The sequence below is a fragment of the Tenebrio molitor genome, chromosome 9, assembly GCF_963966145.1.
Source record: "Tenebrio molitor chromosome 9, icTenMoli1.1, whole genome shotgun sequence".
NCBI lineage: Eukaryota > Metazoa > Arthropoda > Insecta > Coleoptera > Tenebrionidae > Tenebrio > Tenebrio molitor.
Window position 1 is genome coordinate 14,976,544 of NC_091054.1, and position 22,207 is coordinate 14,998,750.

The 22,207-nt window shown below is 36.3% G+C and overlaps 1 protein-coding gene across 4 annotated transcripts; it reads right to left on the bottom strand.

The window, feature by feature from the left end:
* Positions 1-1,887: 1,887 nt before the first annotated feature.
* On the bottom strand, positions 1,888-14,400 carry LOC138138162 (E3 ubiquitin-protein ligase UHRF1-like). Of its 4 annotated transcripts, XM_069057942.1 has the most exons (10): positions 14,212-14,324; positions 13,969-14,150; positions 13,478-13,911; positions 13,251-13,426; positions 13,013-13,199; positions 12,784-12,967; positions 12,527-12,732; positions 2,686-2,971; positions 2,369-2,629; positions 1,888-2,124 (listed from the first exon to the last, which is right to left on the bottom strand). In XM_069057942.1, the coding sequence occupies exons 2-10, from the start codon at positions 14,128-14,130 to the stop codon at positions 1,978-1,980; spliced, it is 2,043 nt and encodes a 680-aa protein (XP_068914043.1). In that variant the 5' UTR covers positions 14,131-14,150; positions 14,212-14,324; the 3' UTR covers positions 1,888-1,977. The 4 variants fall into 4 exon arrangements, with proteins under 4 accessions (XP_068914043.1, XP_068914044.1, XP_068914041.1 ...); XM_069057943.1 differs by having other exon boundaries at positions 1,888-2,096; positions 12,527-12,967; positions 14,212-14,400; XM_069057940.1 differs by having other exon boundaries at positions 12,527-12,967; positions 14,204-14,358.
* Positions 14,401-22,207: the final 7,807 nt, after the last annotated feature.

The window sequence follows — 22,207 nt, forward strand, 5'->3', positions numbered from 1 at the left end:
TGTTTTTACTTGTCACTTTTGAAAGTCAAGCAAAATGCTATCGGTATCAAATTTTAATAAAATTAAGATAGTAACTCTTGCACAAAGTGGAATGTCCCAAGCTGAGATTTCGATGGACCTTCGTATACCTAAAAGTACAATTTCGTCCATTCTTCAGAAATGGAGACAAAATGGAACTATTGAAAGACGCCAAGGGTCAGAGACGTCTAGCACATCTACTGCAGAAGAGGATAATATGATTCTCAATAGATTACGCAATAGTCCTTTTCAGACGACCACTGTGAAATATGGCACATTTCACACGGTTTTTCCTTAGTGAAAATTTAAAATTGCAAACGATTTCAACACGAACACGAACGAACAGCCTAACCGTGTACAATGAAAAATTTGAGAAATCTGATTGGCCGACAGCTGTGTGTTTTTATATTGTACACGGGCCGATGATTAACGATGTCTATCTCCGCGCAACGGCATAATTATTTTGTCCGCAGCTCTGTCGAATGATATTTGAAGTTTGAAGGGATGCCGAATATTAGCGTTTTTTTTTTGTGGTCGTCGGAAAAATATCGTGTATACCACGTGTTGAAAATTCGATTTCACACTCGTTTGCTTAAGCCACGCGCCTACGGCTTGTGGCTCAATTCTGCAAACTCGTGTGAAATCTTTCATTTTCAACTCTTGATATACAATATACTATTTATGACGGCTGTTGAAGCGGTAAATACGAGCGGTTTCTCAGGTTCCTTTAGAACAGTTCGCCGTGGTGTAAGAGCAAGCGAGCTTAAGAACCATGTCGCGGTAAGAAAATTAAGCCTTATACCTATGCATAGGAGGCCCGCATGGCATTTTGTTTGGAGCATCTAACAAGAGACGACGCTTTTTGGGGCTCAAGTCATTTGTTCAGATGAAAAAGTGTTTCAATCGTGTCCAAATGGCCGAGAGGAACGGTCGATTTTCGGCAAACATATGAGCATGGATTTCAGTAGCTAGCCCCGAGGTAATATGTTGCATGCAGAAGATCGGCTCAACAGTGATGTTTGTGTTAGGATTCTTGAAGACGTGATGCTGCCTTCAGTTTCAAGAGTTTTTCCGAATTTTAACTTCATATATCAACAAGACAATTGTTCAGTGCATACAGCATATAAGATAGCAGAATGGTTCAGGAATAATAACATAAACGTTCTTGATTCGCCGAGTCGCAGTCCAGATTTGAACCCTATAGAAAACATGTAGGGACTTTTGGTTCGTAATTTGCAACAGCGACGTCAAGTGATTCGGAATAGGGCAGAACTTTTGACTGCGACTACTAATGCATGGCAATCAATACCTAGTGCCCAATTTTTCCTTACAACTATCGATTTTGGACCACTCTCCCCTACGCTCTGTCGACCCAAACCCAAACAACGTGCAATTTATATCGAAATGCGTTCAATTTAAAGATCAATTTAAAAAAAAATCAGATTCAGATGGAGATACAAAAATTGTTTAAAAAAATATGTACAGGCTGTCCTCGAAATGCATGTCAAAAAAATCGGTAGTTGGTGACGATGAATAGAAGTTGAATACATTTTTTTTTCTATTAAGTCTTTTTGTTTTTGAGAGAAAGCATTGAAAATTTGCTCAAAATTTCCAATATCTTTTTTCTCAATTACTTAAACACAGTAGCATACTGGAAATTTCGAGCAAGTTTTCAATGTTTTATATCTCAAAAACAAAGACTTTTACTAGAAATTTTTTTTGTATTTAAGTTTAATTATCGTCACCATTTACCAATTTTTTTTTGACATGCATTTCAAAGAGACCCCGTATAAATGGACTGGTTTAAATTGTGTTACATATTTTCAAACAAATTTCTGCATCATATAGATATTTGCAGTAAAAAATGACTGTTGCAAGAAATATTTTTATTATAAAATTAAAAAATTCTCATAAAGATAAATAAAATAAAAAGATTTTGAGGTTATGTATGTCCAAAAACTAATAAATGGATCCATATCCTGGAATAATAAGTTTCAACGCCGCCTCCAAATATCGATTGACAGTTGTGAAGTAGTTTTGTCCTAAATCGAGTCGGCAGCTGGGGCAGTGATAAATTTCTGAATCAAAACACTGTTTCAAACATCCCTAAAAATATTAAACGAATGGCTCAGTTAAAAACTGCGACACCGGTCAAAGTTACAAAACTCGTGGATTGATTCATACGCATTGAGTTGGGTTGGACCCAGTTGTGACAACGTCAGTATGAATCGAGCTACGAGTGGGCTTTCCGTTTCGCCGTCTTATTTTTTAATTTTCGAAATATTTTGAAAACAGTTCTCGTTTATCGCAAAAATAAACTTACTCGGTGGAAAAAAGTCTGTACACTTACTTGGCATATATTGTGCTTGCAGCTTGTTGTGACAGGCACACGAACTATGTCTTGACAACAAGCACAAGTAAACAATTCCGCCACCTTTTCGATAAACGCTTGTCTTCCCTTGACGGCACTCTCCTTACATTCGTTCCACACTTTTTCGTTTGCAAGGTCGCCGTCAATGTACTTTCCAGTTCTGGGATCGATTTGAAAACATGTTTTTATTTTCTTGGCCGGATTTGATTCGAGCTCCTCTGAGCTTTCACAATTTCCTAACTGAAACCATCAGAGTTGGTTTTATTTTTCATTTGTATAAATAAGCTACGACAAACCACTATAGAATCCAACGGGTTTCTCTTGATCCACGGTGCAAGCGTCGGGTCGTCCCTTCGCAGTAAGTAGCGCCAGACCACAGATCCAGATCTGTCGATGTCCGGGAAGTATTCCACGACTTTGTAAATACCGTCGTATCGGTATCCAGTTGTCGGGGCGAAGTTCGATTGTTTTCCCAGTCTGGAACTTCTTATCACGCGGATGGGCTTGCCCTGTTTCCACGCGTCTGCTTTTCCAAATCCGTTGTTCTTTGTTTTTATGTTGCTACAATTCAGTGCCAAGATTCTACAAAAGTTTACACAAATTTTAGACGATAACAAAAATGACAGATGGATAAGATTTTCACTAAGCTAAACAGAGTTCAAATAAAGCTACGAGAGATGAAAGTCAATCCGAATTTATCAACACTGACGACAAGGATTTTGTTTGTTTCAGATATACTTCTGAAATAATAATTCTTCGCCGAATATAATGTGAAAATATTCTTCTAATGGCCTTCCTAGAGACCACGATCAAAACAAATATACCTACTTAGATTTCGTAGATATTTTTTAACGCAATATCGTTTTTGCCACGTTCAAAAAATTGAGAAGATAATTTCTATAATTTATAGCCTTTGTTCTTGGGCAAAACTATCAGTTATCACTCAGACCTAGCCTGGAGAATTTCGAGTGCTCGCCCGTTACAAACCATTTACCTAACACATCATCTTTATCCTTACATCATTTTAAGCGATTTGGAGCCTTTAAGGGGCTCGTCGAACAAAAAAACGTTGTATTCAACTCGTTCGTGTGTAAATTGGGCCTTTTTGGCCCACGCGTGCCAAAAAAGGCCCAATTTACACACAAACTCGTCAAATAAACTACTATTGTGAAATTGAAGATTATGTTTGTAATACCTCAATTTGAATTCAATTTGCTGCAGCCGTAACAAACTAAACTAGGAATTAGGAGAAGAAGCGACGACGCACGAATACCGGCGAGAAGTTCCGACCGGACAGGAGTGGGGCCATTTTTGTTTTTTTACCTGTTGGAAAAAGGAGTGCTCTTTCGACTTTCAGCTCTTAAACTGAACGGTTGTGTTTTTCGGAGCAGTTGGTTTAATTTGTAAATTGAGTGTTTTGCCTGTACGATTCTCCAGTCGTCCATATTGTGTTTATTGTCAAATTCGAATTAGAACCGCGAGATATCTACGAATCACGTATGACGCTAACGGATTGCGCAGTCTTAATCCAGGTAGTATCATTGTAATTACAACACGTGTTCCACAGGTATGTTTTTTGCTTTGTTTATTCCGATATCGCACGGCAATGTAAATGGGGAAAACTGGCGAAACTCCGGGGCGTCGCGATCCAGGTGGTCGGAAACGACCATTAATTTGCCACAAAGAAGGCCGTGAGCACGTGTCAAGCCGAAATTAGGTTGTCGACGCGGGGGTAGCTTGAGAATGAGGAAGTGAAAGAAGGGAGCACGCTATGGGACCCGACGTGGAGTTGCCGGCATAGTCTCCACGGGGCTTCTCCATGACGGTTCGTGGTGCCCCAAACCAATACCTGAGGTTAGGTTGTCGGCGCGCGAGGGTAGCTTGAGAATGGGGAAGGGAAAGAAAAAGACACGCTACGGGAACCGACATGGAGTTGCCGTCATAGTCTCTGCGGAGCTCCTCCATGACGGAAAACCTCGGTTTGTGGTGTCCTCAACCAACGTAGGGAGTTAGGTTGGGTGTTGTAGTGTAAGGAATGATAGCTAGGGGGCGAGCGAAAGCTATAATAAGGTCGCGATCGGGAACCACGTGTCATCCGGAAGAGTTGAGAATTAGAGGAGCGTATAGTATTCAGTTAGGTCGTCACTTAGTGTAATTTTGTAGCCTTTGTTCACTCATAATCCACATGTAACGTAAATTTAGAGATTGAAGAGATTATGGTGCGCCATCGTTTGTGGATGAATTTTGGGGGTTCTTAACATCAAATCATTAGTTTCACGGTGCCGCTTTGTCCTTTTATTTCAACTTGTTCCACCTCAACTAAGGGGAACTTCTTTTAAACGAACCTCTCGTAGCGAGGGTTCACCAATTGTGTTGTTATGTTTGTGTCATGCAAAGTGGCGCCGCTGAATCGTTTAATTTATCATGTGATCTAGTTCCAAACCAAACGATATTGTAAATGGAAACGAGAATGTATTTATTCAGGCATGTACAAATTAAATGCAGCCGTTCTCCCACCGACTTATGTATTTTTATTTCAAACACTGAAGAGAAAGTCACACTTATTTTGAAATTATTCTTAAAGTTCTTAACTACATAATATCGTTTAACAATGAAAAACGGAGTCGTTTTTTCAAAAATGATGCAACGCACTTTTGTTTTATTTTTAGTCATCTCTTTGGTGTTTGCGTAACCTCCGAGATAGATAGAGGCCGCGACCAAGAAATAGTGACGTCACGTCAATCAGTTGTCAATGTCAAAATTACCTCAAAGACCAGGCTGTACCACCCTAAAACCTTTCGTTTCGGGCATATAACTAGGAGGACTATAATGCGTGTTTAAGCTGAAAACTGTCGCCAAGAATATGAGATAGAAAATGTATCTTCTATGCCGCTCACTGGGTTCAATCCCAATATGCCCATGTGCCGCATCTATGCACTACGTCAACTCACGGCTCACGCGTACATGCGCATATTGGGACTGGACCCACTGAACGGCATAGAAGATACATTTTTCTATCTCATATTCTTGGCGACAGTTTTTGCACATGGGAGGTATAGAAAACACGCATTATAGTCCTCCTAGTTATATGGTTTCGGGACACCGCTATCGTCAAATCTCCCTAGATCAGGTTTGAGGTTATATCAGTAATTTTCAAATGTCAGAAAAGTTCCAGGTGTAACCATGGTGTAACCAAATTTTTTACCAAAAGACGATAATGACACTGAAAAGTGCAACTGAACATATACAGGAGAATGGGATTTATTTAGTGGGTTATATAAGCAGTTTACCTATTCATTTTCAGAATCTAACCCCCAATCGTCTTCCGCATATGATTCTGCGGAAGAGGAATGTCCTCAATTGGTAGATTTCCCATCAATTTTTTTCAGTCCTCTATAATCAGTTCCTCGCAGTGACGAACCCAGATATTAACTGCAATTTAGCATGGTCGGTTTTTCTGTCCGCATTTCTTCACGTAATCTAATCATAGCCAATTTTTCTCGTTGTGTTAGATCCTTGTTTTCGGAAACTCATTTAACTTTGTATTTTTATTTAAATGTAATTGCGGCTTCAGTAGCGCAAGCGCCTTCACATCAAAATGACTAACATACAGTTGACATTTTACGTTGCCAATCTAATAAGTATCAAATAACCAGTGGCTTATACCAACATGACAATTTATTTTTTAAAAAAATTGGACTATACAGTGTGATTGAAAAAGAATGAGGACAATTTGAATTTGGCGCCTAGCGAATAATTTGTCATGTTGGTAACAAGTATTGACAGCAAAAATCTGTGGCTTGATGCTAAAAGGGCCAATGTCAAAATTGTCAGCGATGCTCTTCTGAAGCAAAACTGCCACACACAAAACATGAAACGCACTATAATTTATGGCGCCAAATTCAACTTGTCCTCATCCTTTTCCAATCACACTGTATATACATATTAGTATTATCGTAATTGCTTGAACAATTAATTTCAGGCATATTTAATGAAAGGAAAAAGACTCACCCAGATATATTTTTAGTCAAATTTTTAGCTGTTTTGATAAAAATGATATGTTAAAAAAAATTATATTATATCAAGGCGATCTTCATTTACCAGGCCATGACACTGACCCAAGACAGTGTGCTATGGAATGGCCTACCACAGTCTGGCAACATTGCTTCACCAACATTGGGTGAAAATATTCGAAATCCACTAAACCTGTCATTGAATTTCCAACTTAAATATGTATAAGAATTTTGTTCTCCCCATTGCCTAAATCCCACCCCATTTCTTGTAACTTGCTTCCCAGTCTCATTTCAATATTCCTTTTTAAAGCCAAAAGATTTTCCCCAGTGATTGTGTGGTCATTATTAATTTTGATTATTTCTTCCCAAAATGTAATTTCTTCGTAATTAGAAGTTATTGGCACCGCGTTTGGTAGAAGTCGCTTCATTTTGTCCCCATTTATATCTGTTCCCCTAGAATATTTAGCATAAGCATGGCTGCTTTTGCGATTTCTTCACTTTTCGATTTTTAAAATCTCTTTCCAAATTGGGTTCGTTTCCTCATTTGATGGAAACTTAAATACAGGTACCTAGGTACGTAATTTGAAGAAGAAGACGCATAATTTGAGTTGCAATTTGGTACGCAACACTTAAAAGGCACTTTTAATTCAGTTTGACGAATTTGACCAAGGACTTGTCAAAATTTATTTTAAATGTCGAATTGGTTTCAAAATTTTAGGAACATCGTAGGTCATGGAATGGCCTACCAGAGAATGTGGCAACGTAGCCAGTGTCCTGGCCTGTAACTTTAGACCGCCTTGATTATATCCTAAACGGCACCAACCAAAAGTTTATTTTACACCTAACTATAGTGAAATTTTTTTAATAAACAAGTGTCAAAATGAAGTAAAAAACCATACTGTACCACCCTAAAATTTGGACATATGCACCAGCTGTATAACAATTTGACACCAAATCATGGTTAAGGTTATGTTCACTTCACTTCCCGTACTTTTCTTCCGTGAATTCATTTTCAAAACAAATTTAATGAGAAATCAGGAGAAACCTTTTCGAATTTGAAATACACTCTCGCTCGTTAGGGCGCAGGCTCAGTTACATAAAAAAATGTTGACACTCAATGTGACCAATCGTATTATCATGAAAATCACAGTTTGGCTCATACCAACAAGACAACGTTTTGACAATTGTTTATTAAAAAAATTCAACTATAGTAATATCACGCGTTCAAATGAAATCCTGGGCTGAGTAGGCGTTGGAAAAATTAAACAGTTCAGAACAGTGTAAAGTTTGAATTTCCCACCGTTTGACACGAAAGACATTTGTTTATGTTTAATGGGACATAATTGAACATGTTTGTTTTCAGCAAAGGGTGCCCTTAGATATTTGCTTCGAGAGTAGGAATCGTTAAATTATTCTATTTTTAATGTAAAACGTTGAAAAGAGAGAAAAAAAGAAAGATTTTTTTGGCTTTAAATTTTAGGTTAGCTGTCAACATACTCCAATTAATCTACGCTTTAAAAAAGCACAACAATTGACGGTTTCCAACGCCTTCCTAGCCCAGGATTTCATTTGAACCCGCGATATACAGGGTGTTTTCGAAGTTGAGGGGTTCCTTATAACACGAGATACTATACATTATTCTTAAGAATTTTAGCCTAAATCTTCTTAGTAAAATGTTTGTCTTAACGGAGATAATTGATTGTATATTTTTATTGTTTTCTAAAATTTTGAGTCCGGTCCTGTCTATTTCTCCGCTGTACTAGATTAATAACTGACGTGGCCCAGGATGGTGTCTTTCTGGAAATCGCTCTGCGTACTCTCTGGACGCCGCAGCTGCATTCTGATAACGTGATAACATTGCCCATACATTAGCAACATATCTGTGAGCTCATTATTTTCGTCATGATAAAGCCATTCCGACTAATTAGATGACAACTCTGACAGTATTTTTGGTTAACGTCCGTGCTTATTTGATTTTTTTTGTCAGTTCTAATTTCCAGCAAATCAGCGCATATTTGAGCAGGACCGGTTTCAAAAATTTCAAAAAAATTAACTTATTGTATCTTCATTGCCGTACACATTTTACTAAGGTGACTTTGGCTAAAACTCTTTAGAACAACGCATACTATCACAGGTTAAAAGGAACACCTCAACTTCGAAAACACCCTGTATAGCTTTAACTTTTTTCATTTGTTGAAAAATACAAATTTTACGATGCACTTCAAACACAGCCAACGACCATCCATATTAGCTGACGCTAACAGCATCAATCAATCACTTGACAATCAATTAGCGTTTTTCACTCATTTAAAAATCGTCTTTCACCTAAATTTGGTAAATATAAAAAGACTACCACCTTTAATTTATCACTTTAACTTTTCTGAACTATTTTTTACACTTTTTAAAAAGAAAACTTGCGAAAACGGAACTACTTACACGTCGCGCTCAACGAACAAATAGACTGTTCCGAGTTCCCGCTCGACGCATGGCGTGTGCACGGTCAGCTGGAACTTGTGACGTCAGATCACGTGACACAAGCTTTAGTCGCGGTCTGTATGTTCACGGAGGCCTCGGTCTTTGTTGTTAAACTTACATTAAAATAAGTAGATGGGCTTGCGGTTCTATTCCAAATAAGGTAAAATTGAATTATACTTGGGCCAACCAACAGATATAGTAATAAAACCGCCCCCTAGTGCCCGCGTATTTTAAATAGCAGCTTCCGATTGGCTTATTCAAAACGTGCGCAGATTTTCGAAAGCCTGATGTACATCCACAAAAATTACTTGACGGTATCCGGCATCTCATTCATTTTAACCTCGCTTCGGGAGTTTGACCACGTGTTTATGTTTGTTTGTTTTTCTTGGCATTTTTCGATTTGTATTACAAAATAGTTTTTTTTCAAGACTTATAAGAATGACAAATGGCAAAGAACCTGCTTCATTGTGAAACAGGCTTCGGCGTATATCGTTCTACGCAACTAGGCCACATCCCCTTTTTTTTATTACTATATCTGTTACTATACTACTATATACTATATCTGGATAAAAAAAACACAATCTAAAAATGATTTGACGTAATTTGACAAAAACTAGTGTCATTATTCTGCTGCATATTTAATAATCCTCGTTCAAGATTCATCTAACTTATTATTTCGTTACAGTTTTCGTTTGTGTTAAAGTATTGCCATTTATTTCTTTGTTCTTGTTACATCTTTTAACTTGGTTCAGTTACTTACGTTTATTTTAATACTTTAACATGATCAGTAACATGTTGTGTTAGCGGCTGTTCAAGTTCTAGAAAAAATGGATTTAAACAAGCAATTTAATATTAGGAGTCAAAAACAGAGTACGGAGGGAACAGTGGCTAAAAAAATTGAGACTGTCTGTGAGTTCGTGCTCCAACCGTGAACTACAAATCTGCTGTGTAAGTATCTACATAAAAGTACGGGAATGAGAAGAGCAGTTCAAAATATATTTTGATATTGTATTTTTAAACGATTAAAAATTTGGTAACTTGTTTGGGTTTTATTAGTGGTGTTTTTGTAAATTTTAATTAAAAAGATATCTGCAACCAGTAAAACATTTCAGTTAAAAAATTTTGATTAATAACGGGCGACATAACCCAACATATTTTTGACATTGTAGTAATGCCATTATTTCATTAAAAAAATCCCCAAAACTATTGTCTTCCTTATTTCACTTGTGAAATTTGCATTTGATATCTTTATCTTACAATCCACTCTCGCGAGGAATGGAATGGCGGTACCTCTATACGTACAGCTTGACCAGAATAGCTTGGCGCCTGAGATGGTGAGATGCGCCGACCAGGAAACGAGCGAGTGTCTGTAAGACAAGGATGTGGCTATGGTTGTAGGTACGGTACACTCAACGAAGCAAATCTGCTCAAAACAGCCCGGACATGCGGTTCACTTGAAGCTTGAAGCGCTGATTTTCGCCCGTTTGTACACGATCTAAACACGTCCAGACCCAACAGACAAGTGGGCTCCGCTAGTGGGAGGGATTTCAGTCCACTGCGTCACTGGCCAAGCAGAGAGTATAGGATAGAGGAGAAGCAACCCATAAGAGCCAATGTTAAATTATAGTATACGATTTTCAGCGCCTCTGGTGTGTGAGACTCTTAAACATAATGAATAAACTGTTCCTCCCGCTCCCCGTTGCCCCTTAGCAGCCTATAAACTGAATAGTTAGGAGTCTGAAACACCAGAGGTCGTCACTTACACTTATATTTCTGCTTCCCCTCTATCCTATACTCTCTGTGGCCAAGCTGTTCTGGTCGACCTGAGAGTATTGAAACCGCGAGCATCAGCGCCATCTGCTCGCCCTGAGACGACTTATATCCTCAGAAGTCAAATATAATAATAAAAAAAACTAGTAACAATAAAATTATAGTACAAAACACAATGTTGTAACTTAATTTTAATGAAAAAGTACATATTAACTCGTATTTTTTATTTTATTTTATAATTATTTGATGTAGGTTAGCGCCATCAATTATCTCTTAACTAAACAAATATAAGAAACCGTGTAAATCACAGAGTCAGCAGTTCAGCACTTCAAAATTCAAGATCAGTTTAATTTAATTAAACCGTGCTCTCGTCGTTTGTGTTTAAAAAAAAGTGTTGTATGCCCAATTGTAATAATAAGGATACTTAACGTCGCCTCATCCATAATGTCTAACTCATAACGTTCTACAAATACCTAACCTACCGTCTACCGGACTTATAACGTAAATTACTATATTGTTATTAAAACGATTTAACAGACAATAATTGTACCTGTCTTAAGTTGATTAGTGTCGTTTTGAGTTAATATTTTTGTGATAATACATTTTTTTTAACAGTTATTACAGAATGTTTTGTTTTATCTTCGACTTGAATTAATTATTATCATTGACAATTAGTCATTAATAATGTGTTATAAAATTGTATAAAAACAATACTACATAAAGTAACACATTATTAATGATTAATTGTTATTGATAATATTACCTTTGAATTTGAAATTAAAAATTTAAATTTGGTAGTAGGTTTGGACCCGTGGTTTGGTCTGTTGCCTGGCCAAATGTTTTGGCTCAGGGCGGATAGATGGCTCTGAAACTGGTTCTCATTCTTATACAAAGAGTGGCCTATCCGTGGTCCTTATTCGCCCGTTTGATCTGACACTCTCGTTTTATAGCTATTTATTCAACAAGGGCGTTACAACGATGATTACGCCCGGAGAACGATGAATCCAGCTCGAGGGCTTTAGCCCGAGAGATGGATATCGTTCGATGGGCGTAATCATTCGGTGACGCCGTGGTGCATACAAGATTTTATTTTTCACTATACGTGTTCTAAAAAAAAAAAAAAAAATTGGCATCTTTGCAATTATGAATTGATGAGGGCGTTATGAATTCATTATGCCCGCTTATTCTTATTACGCCCGCTTATTCTTGTTATGCCCTGTATTATGCCCCGGTTGTTATGGACATGTTTACGTATTTCGTATCCTAGGAGTTATCATGCAATTATACTAAAGTGAAAAATAAACTATTATATTCTCTCTGGTCGACCTGTAGTGTGTTGATCTAGAGATATTTTCATATCTACCTTAACTCCAAACAATCTCTACTCTGCTTTTCTTTATTGTATGTTGGGTTGCCTACGTATCTAATTATATTTTGTTCATATTTTTAACTGATTTCAAATCGTTTATATGAGTTAATCATTTACCGCGTACCGATTTCAAACCGATTACCACTTTTAAAATAACTTGAATCGGTTTAAACGGAATAAATAGCACTTATCACTCTGTGCAAACAACACGGACTTGAAATTCAAAACTGCATCTCCATAAAGAAAAGCATGGAATTTTGGAGTAGAACCCGCACAGCTTATCTACGAAAATAACGAATATCGAAGATCCACCACCGAACCAAACATTCAAATAAACTAGATACTTACAGCATATGGTGTTCTTTAAGCAACAAAATAATAAATCTGCATGAAACGTATATTATATGAAGTTAGCAATGAAGTTAATTGCCAACCCTCTCAGAATCATACTCCTGTTAAAAAAACACAAATGTTCTGGTTCTACCATGCTTAAAAATGATAAAAGATTACTTAATCATTCGTGTGGGCAACTGGCTCGAGACTTGGAGAGTAATAGTTTGTCTGTCGGAACCGCTGTGACCATCGAGAAGAGTATAATAAAACTCTTCTCCATTATCGACGTCGCTTTCGTTGTTTCCATTCAGTATAATACTGTAGACACCGTGGTACTCATTATAGTGAATATCAGTCGAACTAGTTCCATGAATTTCACAAAGCTGTAATCGACTTAAATCAATCAGAACTCTAGACAACTTGGAAGGTGATACTTGGGGCCGCGACGTCCAGCACGTCCCCACTTCGATCCCGAACACCGGTCCAAAATGATTCTTCAAAATATAGTTCCGCATCTGATCTTTGCACTTCTTGATCCAATTCTTGCCTTCTATTCTCTTCAGTTTCTCGCCAGCCCGCACGATTTCGCTTTCGTCAGTTTTACAGTCTGGACAATACCTAAAAGAGATTTGCAATTCGATCCCATCTATCGACGTATTTTACCACTCGGGGTCCGACGGTACTTCCAGAAGAGGCGGATTTAAGCAGAAGAGATGGTAAGTGTATTCGCATTCGTCGCAGATAATCAGCTTGTCGATGCAGTTCTTCTTGCCGCAGATGTTGCAACTGCACTCTTTGCAATTCTTAGATGTCACGTCTTTACACTTGTCACAGTACAGAGGCAACTTTCCTGAAAACAAACGAGTCAAGATGACTTAAGTTGGCTTATAAATAATTGTACTTAATGGGATATCCCCTGTTGCCTCAACTCTGTCAGTCAAAGGTGTCGCTGGTTCAATCTTCATCACTTCATCTGCGAACTGGATCACACAGTTGTTCACTCCTTCATGGTTGTTGCCAAGGATTAGATTGCCCTCAACAACGTCCCCATCCACTCTGGTGATCGTCAAGTCGTACCTACAACACTGCCCCTTTTAACAATACAAAACGTTTGACATCTTCACCTACCAGTAGCCCCTCTCTCTAGGTTTTTGTATGTTGTAATTCACCAACACCACCATCCCAGCTCTGAGCTCGGCTCTCTCATAGATATACCTCGCCCTGGGCCGAATCTCCTTGAATTTCACGTTTATGGGGGCTGTTCTCTCATTCCTGTCCATGACCACTTGAAAAATTAAATCTTCCTCCCTCACCCTCTCCAGGCTTTGATCAACAAAAATCTTGACAACTTTGGCTTCAAACCACGCTCCCAGCTCGCTGTACACGACATCAATAGCGTCTCCAGTTCTGTAGTAGTTACTTGCAGTGGAGGTCAGATTGGCACACTCGGTGGAGTCATCACTTTCTGACTCTTCTACATTGCAGGTGAAGTGTCTCACTAACAACTGGATTACATCGCCGTTTTTTATCTTGTAGTCAGTGACCAAATGGTCGGGTATTAACTGCAAATAAAGTAGTTTCCACAAGTTTCTGTCAAAATGGGGGTCAATAAAATTTACTTCTTTTCCTCCATAATATAATTTTTGTTCTGAGGGGTATACCTCCAGCTCGTCATAAATTAGCTTTTGTAAGCCTTCTATTCGAGATGTGAGGGGTACTGTCAAAACTAAATCATTTTGTACTCCGGCGACGGTTACTCTTCGAATTCGTACAGTTTGCATTGTTCAATGGAGCCTAAAACCTGAAAAATATTTATTGTCAGTGGGAAATTTATCAAAGTGTGACTACTTTAACGTATTTACTTCCTTAAAAACTGAAAATAAAAGGGAATTTGTGTTAAAAACTACAACTAAATGATAATGATGATCTCACTAGTTCAACATATTTGAAATAAAACAAAAAAAGGAATGTGCGCTGTTGTCAAATTGAGAAATGATTAATTAAGATTAATTATGATTTTATCAATAAATAATTACGCTAGAATTGGGGTAAGACAGTAATACTGTAATTCAAAAACCGGATTTAGATTATTTTGGATTTTTCCTTTAAGTTTTGACACGTCTGGAATCTGCGTTATGTAAGCATAATAAAAAAATATATAGAAATAACTTTTCTTGGATTAGTTGTTTAAAAATTGTTTAAAATCAGAAACGTTACTGTTTAGGGGAATCCCGCCTTCAGTAGATTTGACTTTTCTAGAGTTATAAAAAAGTAGCTGCTAAGTGCATTTGAACAAATTAAATGTTTCGGCATTAAAACTTTACTGAGAAAATGTGGAATATATTTTTGAATGTGTGTGCAATAACTACAATTTATAAGTTAGATAATGAAATATGTTTGGCAACACTGCAGAGTGTGCCGCCACATGTGCGAAGCACGTCGACTGGTTTGGGGAATTTGAATCTTTCGGGTCATCGGACTCAAAGCAGAAATCATAAAATCATACTTGTGTGGTTAACAGTCATGTAAAATAACTGAGATACTTTAGGTGATATCGTAAGATGAGGATAAACTGAATTGAAGTTGTGTAACGTGACGAATGGGAGTCACAGACTCAGAATCAGAAAGTTCGACAGTTAACCTTACGTGCAGGGACCCGGACGACTCCTATATAATATAATATGTCATCTGCTCCCATTGAATCACGGCCTCCTAGATTCATAAGAGACTCGTCTCTTATCCGGCCTGCCGCCACGGCTTCCTAGATTAGAAAGAGACTTTTGTCTCTTATACGGCTGCGTGAGTTCATCAAATGTCTGTTTTTTCTAGCTTTTTCTATACTAACTCCCTCTATTGATCCGTTTTGTAAATTTTTGCAAATTCGCGGTAGTAATTTAAACATCACAGGAGACGGGTGTTAAAAAGGATTGATGACACGAATGACAAAATAATGTCACCAACACTTTAATTGTCACTGTTTCATTCTGCGTGTTTCATTGACAAATATTTTTCTCGTAAACTGCTAAAATATGTCTGAAATAAGGAAATGTTGTGTAAATAATTGCAATTCACATAATTTGAACAACATTTCGTATCATGGCTTTCCCGCAAATTTGAGTTTGAATTTAAAATGGAAACAAACATTGATTAATTATACTGGTAAGGTGTAATTATCCTCATATACAAGTATAGGTATTAACATTGTTGCACTGATATATGTTTAGATATTCCCAATTTAAAGGAATATTCACTCGTATGTAGTGAGCACTTTAAGCCTAATGATTTTCGTTCGACCACGAAGCGGCGAATGTTAGTTACAGGAGCGATACCTTCTATATTTAAGGTATATTTATCATCATAATAAAACCAAATTTTATGTTAATACAATTTTAGTCTTCAAATGATGATATGAACATAGCAACTAATATTTTGGAAAACTTTGGATGTTCTTGTGAAATCGGTACTCAAACGACAATCAAGTCTAACACTATAAAAGACTTGTTCTATACAAAATTGTGTTTGGCACAAAAATTAAAGCGGTTGCAGATTCGCTACAACAGACTCAAAGAACAAGTAAGAGTAAGAGTGGAAAAAGACAAAAATAATTCAGAGTGGAAATGTATGCAAACAATTAAAACTGATGCCGCTAATATGAATTCCCGAGCCATATTTATTTTGGACCAAATTAAGAATTATAGCAAGAAGGTTCCAAGATGGTCAGAATTAACCATTCGCCAGTGCATTGCGTGGAGATATTCTTCCCCAAAAGGATACGAGTTTCCAAGAAATCTACTTTTTAAACTACCCTGCAAATCAACATTAAGTAAATACTTTGGTACAGGAAATGATAACTTAATCAAACACCGACTAATGTGTGAAATTAAAACCTTGAGAGCTTCTGAAAAAGTTTGTTCTTTGGTGGTTGACGATATGGCTGTCAGAGAAAGCATATCTTATTCGAAAGCAGAGGACCGTATATTCGGTTTAGAAACAATAAATCAGTCCCAGGATAAAATTGGAGCTAAGCCAGTTATCGCTAATCAGCTTCTTTGTTCCGTAATATATGGATTGTCAACAAAATACATAATACCCGCAAGCTACTTTTTTCATAGGCAATTGACTGGAAAGGATTTATATAAACTAACGTTGGAAGTGTTGAAGATGCTTAGTGAGTGCGGGTTTTTTGTTATTAGAATTGTAGGGGATAATCACAAATCCCACGTTGCACTGTTTAAGCATTTTGGAAATGGCACATTGGAAAATGTAGTCCCGCATCCATACAATCCCGGACTTAAGTTTTTTTTGAGTTTTGACTATTGCCACCTAGTCAAAAACGCACGGAATTTGTTTTTAGATCATGACATGGCTTCGTCTGATGGACAAATTTCGGCAAATTATTTAAAAGAACTCTCAGATATTCAAGAAGGTCTAATAACAAAGCCTGTCAGATATTTAACCAAAAAACATCTCTATCCATCCAATTTTGAAAAGATGAAAGTATATTTAGCAGTGCAAATATTTTCACCACGGGTTACTGCATCATTAATATACCTTGCTGACCATGGTGGCGAAGAGTTGGCTCATTTTAAGGATTGCACTGCAACTGTGAAATATATGGAAACTATGTATAAATTTTTCCAGCTGCACGACGTGAGCAATAAAACCCAACATATTCATCAGAGAGATGCTAATACTGCTCCCTATAACAACATTGACGATGCTCGACTATCATGGTTAAATGGAGAATTTATCCAATATATTAATGATATACAATCCAGTTCAGAAAATCTCGGAATTAAGGGATTAAGCAAAGAAACAGCTGAAGCATTAATTTTTACTGCAAGAAGCACAAGTTTATGTATTAAATATTTAATTGGCGATCTTGATTTTTTCTACGTTTTGACAAGAAGTTTTAGTTCGGATCCGGTGGAATCATTATTTGCAAACGTCAGACTTCGTGGTGGTTGTAATGATTTAACAGATTGCAGAACAGCTGAATATGCTCTCAGACAAATTTTAAGAAGTGGTTTGATAAAAACTATAAATAATAGTAACGCAATGAATGGAGTTGAATACACCAGCAATGTAAAGCTTGACGTTAATTCTGACTATAATGATAGTCATGAAATTGCCATAATTCTAAATGACGAAATAGTAGAAGATTTAGAAAATTTAACTACATTTAGATGTGATGTCAGTTCACGTGATATAGAATCAGCAGCTACAGCATTTCTATGTGGATATCTAATTATGAAAGTTCAAGAATCTGTGAATTGTGATTTATGTTGATCCCTCTTACGAAGCTCCTCTCTTGAAAAAACAAATGCCTTGTTGGAACTTATTTACAATCAAGATCATGGAAGACTAAATTACCCCAATGAAAAATTTGTAGCTTTAATAATATATGCCATTCAAATTATGGTAAAAATTCTGCCTAATCTTCCAACCAACAAGGTCGACTTCATTTTAAAGAATGTATTTGTATCCTACCTTTGTAATAACCCAATTTTTCAATGCGAGTGTCATTTTAAGTTGGTATGTAACATTATAGTAGCCAAATTAGTGCCTGCAGTATTAAAAAATTATTGTAATTTAGAATCACAAAAAATTAAGAAAATCAATATTAATACCAAAAAGAGAAAATTATTAAAATTAAAATAATCATCCTATTAATTAGTTTTTTTTTTTACAATACATTGTTTCAATATGCAAAAACGGCGTTTTTTATTTGGTTTCACATTGCACTGTAACATAATTGATTATTGTTAAATTGAATAGTAGGCAACCAAATATGCAATGTATTGTGTCGCCCTCACAAAAACAGAAATAAGGCCTCGTACTAAAAACTCACGCGGCCGTTAAGAGACAAAAGTCTCTTATTAATCTAGGAGGTCGTGCCTGCCGCATTCGTAGTTCTAGGCATTATTTTTGTTTTATAGGGTGCGCCACAGTACGGGGCTTATGTGTTGTACTGGTTGCCTGCCTTGCAGGAAATTATTGTTTTATAGACGTGTTTTCAACATTTTTCAACAGTTTTCACGCACACATACATCTGACACCTTTTCAAAATCTCAAATCAAAAAATTTTTTTATGAATGGTAAATTTAATTTCAACAATTTTCTTTTTTATATATATTTTTTTATTTGTCTGAGTGCAAGTTACAAAAATTTACAATGACAGGAAGTTCTAATTTTTAAATAAGTGTCTCACTCACATTTTACCATGAACAGGACAATGAGTTAGTGGATTTCCCGAAAGATTGAGGCCAAGATATTCTTCAAAACAAAATTTATATTTTCCTTTGGAATGCTTGGTAGAATTTCTACTATTATTGAAATTATTGTAAATTGTATAGTTTGCGAACGAGAAATTGGAATTTTAGCTTCTTCACTTGCAATGGGTAGATTGTAAAGATTATAATAATGAAGATTTACGATAGTGTAAGTTTATCTACCTGCTAGTTACTAAAAAGGGATGCCAAATATCCGCAAAATGCAGATTGTTTGTCCCTCCTGGAATGAACTGCTCATAGCCGTAAATCTTCATTATTATCTATAATGTTTAACCTTCCCAAAACCCATTGCAAGTGAAGAAGCTAAAATTCCTATTTCTCATTCCCAAACTATACTAGACCCACAAATTGATCATTGGGGTAACTTAGCCTTCCGCTATCTTAGTAATAAATTAATTCTTTTTCGAATTTGAATCTTGTAAATGTGACAAGCAATAATCACATCCATGGACTGCCTCCGTTATTTTCATAATTAAGTAGTAGGTATCCACATAAAAAAGCTGTTGCCGCCGTCTCAATTTGAAAATAAGTAAAGGAAGACAATTTTTCTAGTTTTTCAAGAGAACTATCTTGCAAGGTGACTGAAATATTTACATTGATCCTAAAATTTTGGAATCTTGGTAACATTTTACTACTTGCATATTCTGCGGCACTCATGAACATGATACAGAGTGATCAACAAGGACTGAAGCTGTTGGCAACAATGACAACATGATGAAAATTTCAATGAAGTTGGTAGCATTACATTTTCAGTTGTCAATTTTGACGGGCAAATTTAAACTTCAAAATCAAGTGTCATTTTTGTATCAATTTATTAATGAAAATGGTTTTTACACTAGAGCAAGACATTTTTATTGGTATGGCGTACTTTCGGACTGGAAATTTTGATGCTGCTAACGGTTGGCAGTATTCCACGGTGCACGGACGATACATTGCACCAATTTCAACAAATGTTCCCCGAGCCAGTTGGTACTTTGGGCGGCGCGGTAGCTTAGTCGCGTTTAGGCAGCATTGCACGAGATTGTGCAACGTTACCTACAAACAGGTGATGTGAAAAAGGCAAAACCTACTGGCAGAAGATGTAGTTGAGAATGTTCGAGGTAGAATGGAACAAAACCCTCGAAAGTCAGTGCGAAAGCTTTCACTCCAAACAGGCGTGATTCTTATGTAAAACACACGCATCCAAAGTTCTTTGTTGGGCACGTTTAATGCAGGGCCTAATAATCCTTACCATTAAAAATTACGTCATTCCTTTTCCTTACTTTACAGGCTTGTCATATGGAAGTTGCCTAACCATTTTAAAGAAGAAATTAAAGTTCCAACCTTACAAATTTTCCCGGATCTAATCCCTGCATCCCGCAGACTTTCAACTCGAAAATAACGCATAAAACATGTTTCTGTTTCTCAGGAGGGGCATGCGGGCACGGCCTGTCGCTTTTATGAATATCGAAACAGTGGGCCATTATTAAGTACCGCTAATTACATTTTATACTGTTTTTGGTCGTTTTGTACGTATCCTGTTTTAAAACTACCAACTCGTAACATAACCTAAATTTTTGGACATTCACAACTTGCAGCGGGTGCCAACACTGACACACAAAAAAATTTCATATTTTGGGAATATTTTGCTGTCATTTGCTGCCAACAGCTTCAGTACTTGTTGATCACGCTGTATTACCAGTATGATCTCTGTCGTATCTTCTATGCTGCATTTAAAGTGATATCATTGGGTAGATTATGATAAGAAATGTTAACTTTATGTCGTGAACTAATAAGTACAACATTTTTTCTTTGTTTGTGGCATTTTTTAAAGTTTCGACTGCACTTAGTTTTTCAAATTGACAATTTATTATACAAAATGTCATTATTCATATGTATTTTTAGTTGCATATACTAATATATGGGTCACATTAAAGTCGCTAGATGGACATACTATACGGGGAATTTCATAGACAAAATAAGAACATATAGAACGCAAACTCCCTATACATTTTTTGGGCACAAAGCGTTTACCGCCATCTCTTATCCTGGTGAGGGTGCAAAATCACAGCCTACTGGATGAGTTTACCTTTCCTTTGATTTTTTTTTATCATCGCAAATTTTCACAACAAATTAAAACGCCAGCAATACTTTCGATATTTTATTTTCAACCGTTTTTGATACAGTTCTGCTTCATTTTTATAAATATTATTCCTAAATGTTACCGTTCTCGTATCCTACCACTTAAAATTAAATTTTACCCCTTAATGTAAATGTGGTTAAATGAATTATTTTACCAATAATTTCATCTTCAATTTTATTTTTAAGTGAACGAAAAATTAACATTAGGTACTTATGTTTGAATTACCGTTAAAATTTTGCTTTTAATATTATCGGCCGAAATTATGTTACTGAATATAATTTTGAAAATATCATGAATCTTATTATCATTTTTTACAAACTCTAAAAAACTCACACTTGCCACTTTCTGCTAAATTTTAGTATACATCCAAAAATCCTTCCAATGTTTTCATTCAATTTTTTTTATGGAAGGAAGTACTGTTTTTTTAATTCAAAAATTTTTCCAAAGTAGGTACATATTGCGTAAGTGTAGGACTGCTTCCTGCCAACATTTTGTGTGCCCCGGATTTTTGTAAACTCCACAAGCAAGAGGTTTCTCGCAACGTGGGCGAAATGTCCCTCCCTCTAGATTATTATCAAAGGGTTTGTCAAAAAAGTTATAAAAGTCTTCATCATTTAGGTTTGTTCTACCTGTTAGTTAAAATATACAGTATGTCCCCGGATTGAGTTTACAAGAGGGAAAAAAAAATTATTTTTGATTTTACGCAAAAACTTCAGAGGAATAACATTTTTTGCTTCATCTAAAACCCCCATTTCTGTTATTAAACACAGAGGAAGACTTAACATTAAAATCAAAGAATATGCAGAAAAAATATTTTCCTTTTTTTTTGAAAAAATCAAATGATAATTGAATATAAAACTATTCTATTAACTATGCGCCGTTTTCTGTACATCATTCAACCCTGTATCGAAGTTTAAGCTTCTGAACACCCATGCCTGATACATAACTGTTGGGAAATTTTTCATTAAATTTTGTAATTATGTGACAAAAACCGGTCCAACATTGGATTAAATAAATTCTTTGTTCTTAAGACAACATTTTGCAACAGTAATAAGTTGTTTGTCAAAAAACCAGGCCAATTGTAATAAAATTTATAACATAAAAATTAATTCTAAGTCCAAATTTGAACAAAAAATGTTAATTTAAGAATACAGTGTATCAATACTGAGATTTTAATAACGGAAATGGGGGTTTCAGATGAAGCAAAAAATGTTATTCCTCTGAAGTTTTTACGTACAATCAAAAATAAAAAATGTTTTCCTCTTGTAAACTCAATCCGGGGACATACTGTATATTAGATTATTAACAACAATGTTATTAGAAATTACCACAGTTAACTAATAGCGTGATAGTTGAATTAATCGTGATTATGACGACTCAAAACTTGAGTTGCATCTTTTGGATCTTATCTGGATGTCCGTAATTTTGTGGAGGGCTCTTAAT

Coding starts and splice junctions, on each gene's coding strand:
- LOC138138162 (XM_069057940.1), bottom strand. CDS start 14,130: ATGCAAACTGTACGAATTCGAAGAGTAACCGTCGCCGGAGTACAAAAT. Junction 13,200..13,250: donor AACAGGGGATATCCCATTAA/GTACAATTATTT, acceptor GTTTGTTTTCAG/GAAAGTTGCCTCTGTACTGT. Junction 2,630..2,685: donor ACCCGTTGGATTCTATAGTG/GTTTGTCGTAGC, acceptor TGATGGTTTCAG/TTAGGAAATTGTGAAAGCTC.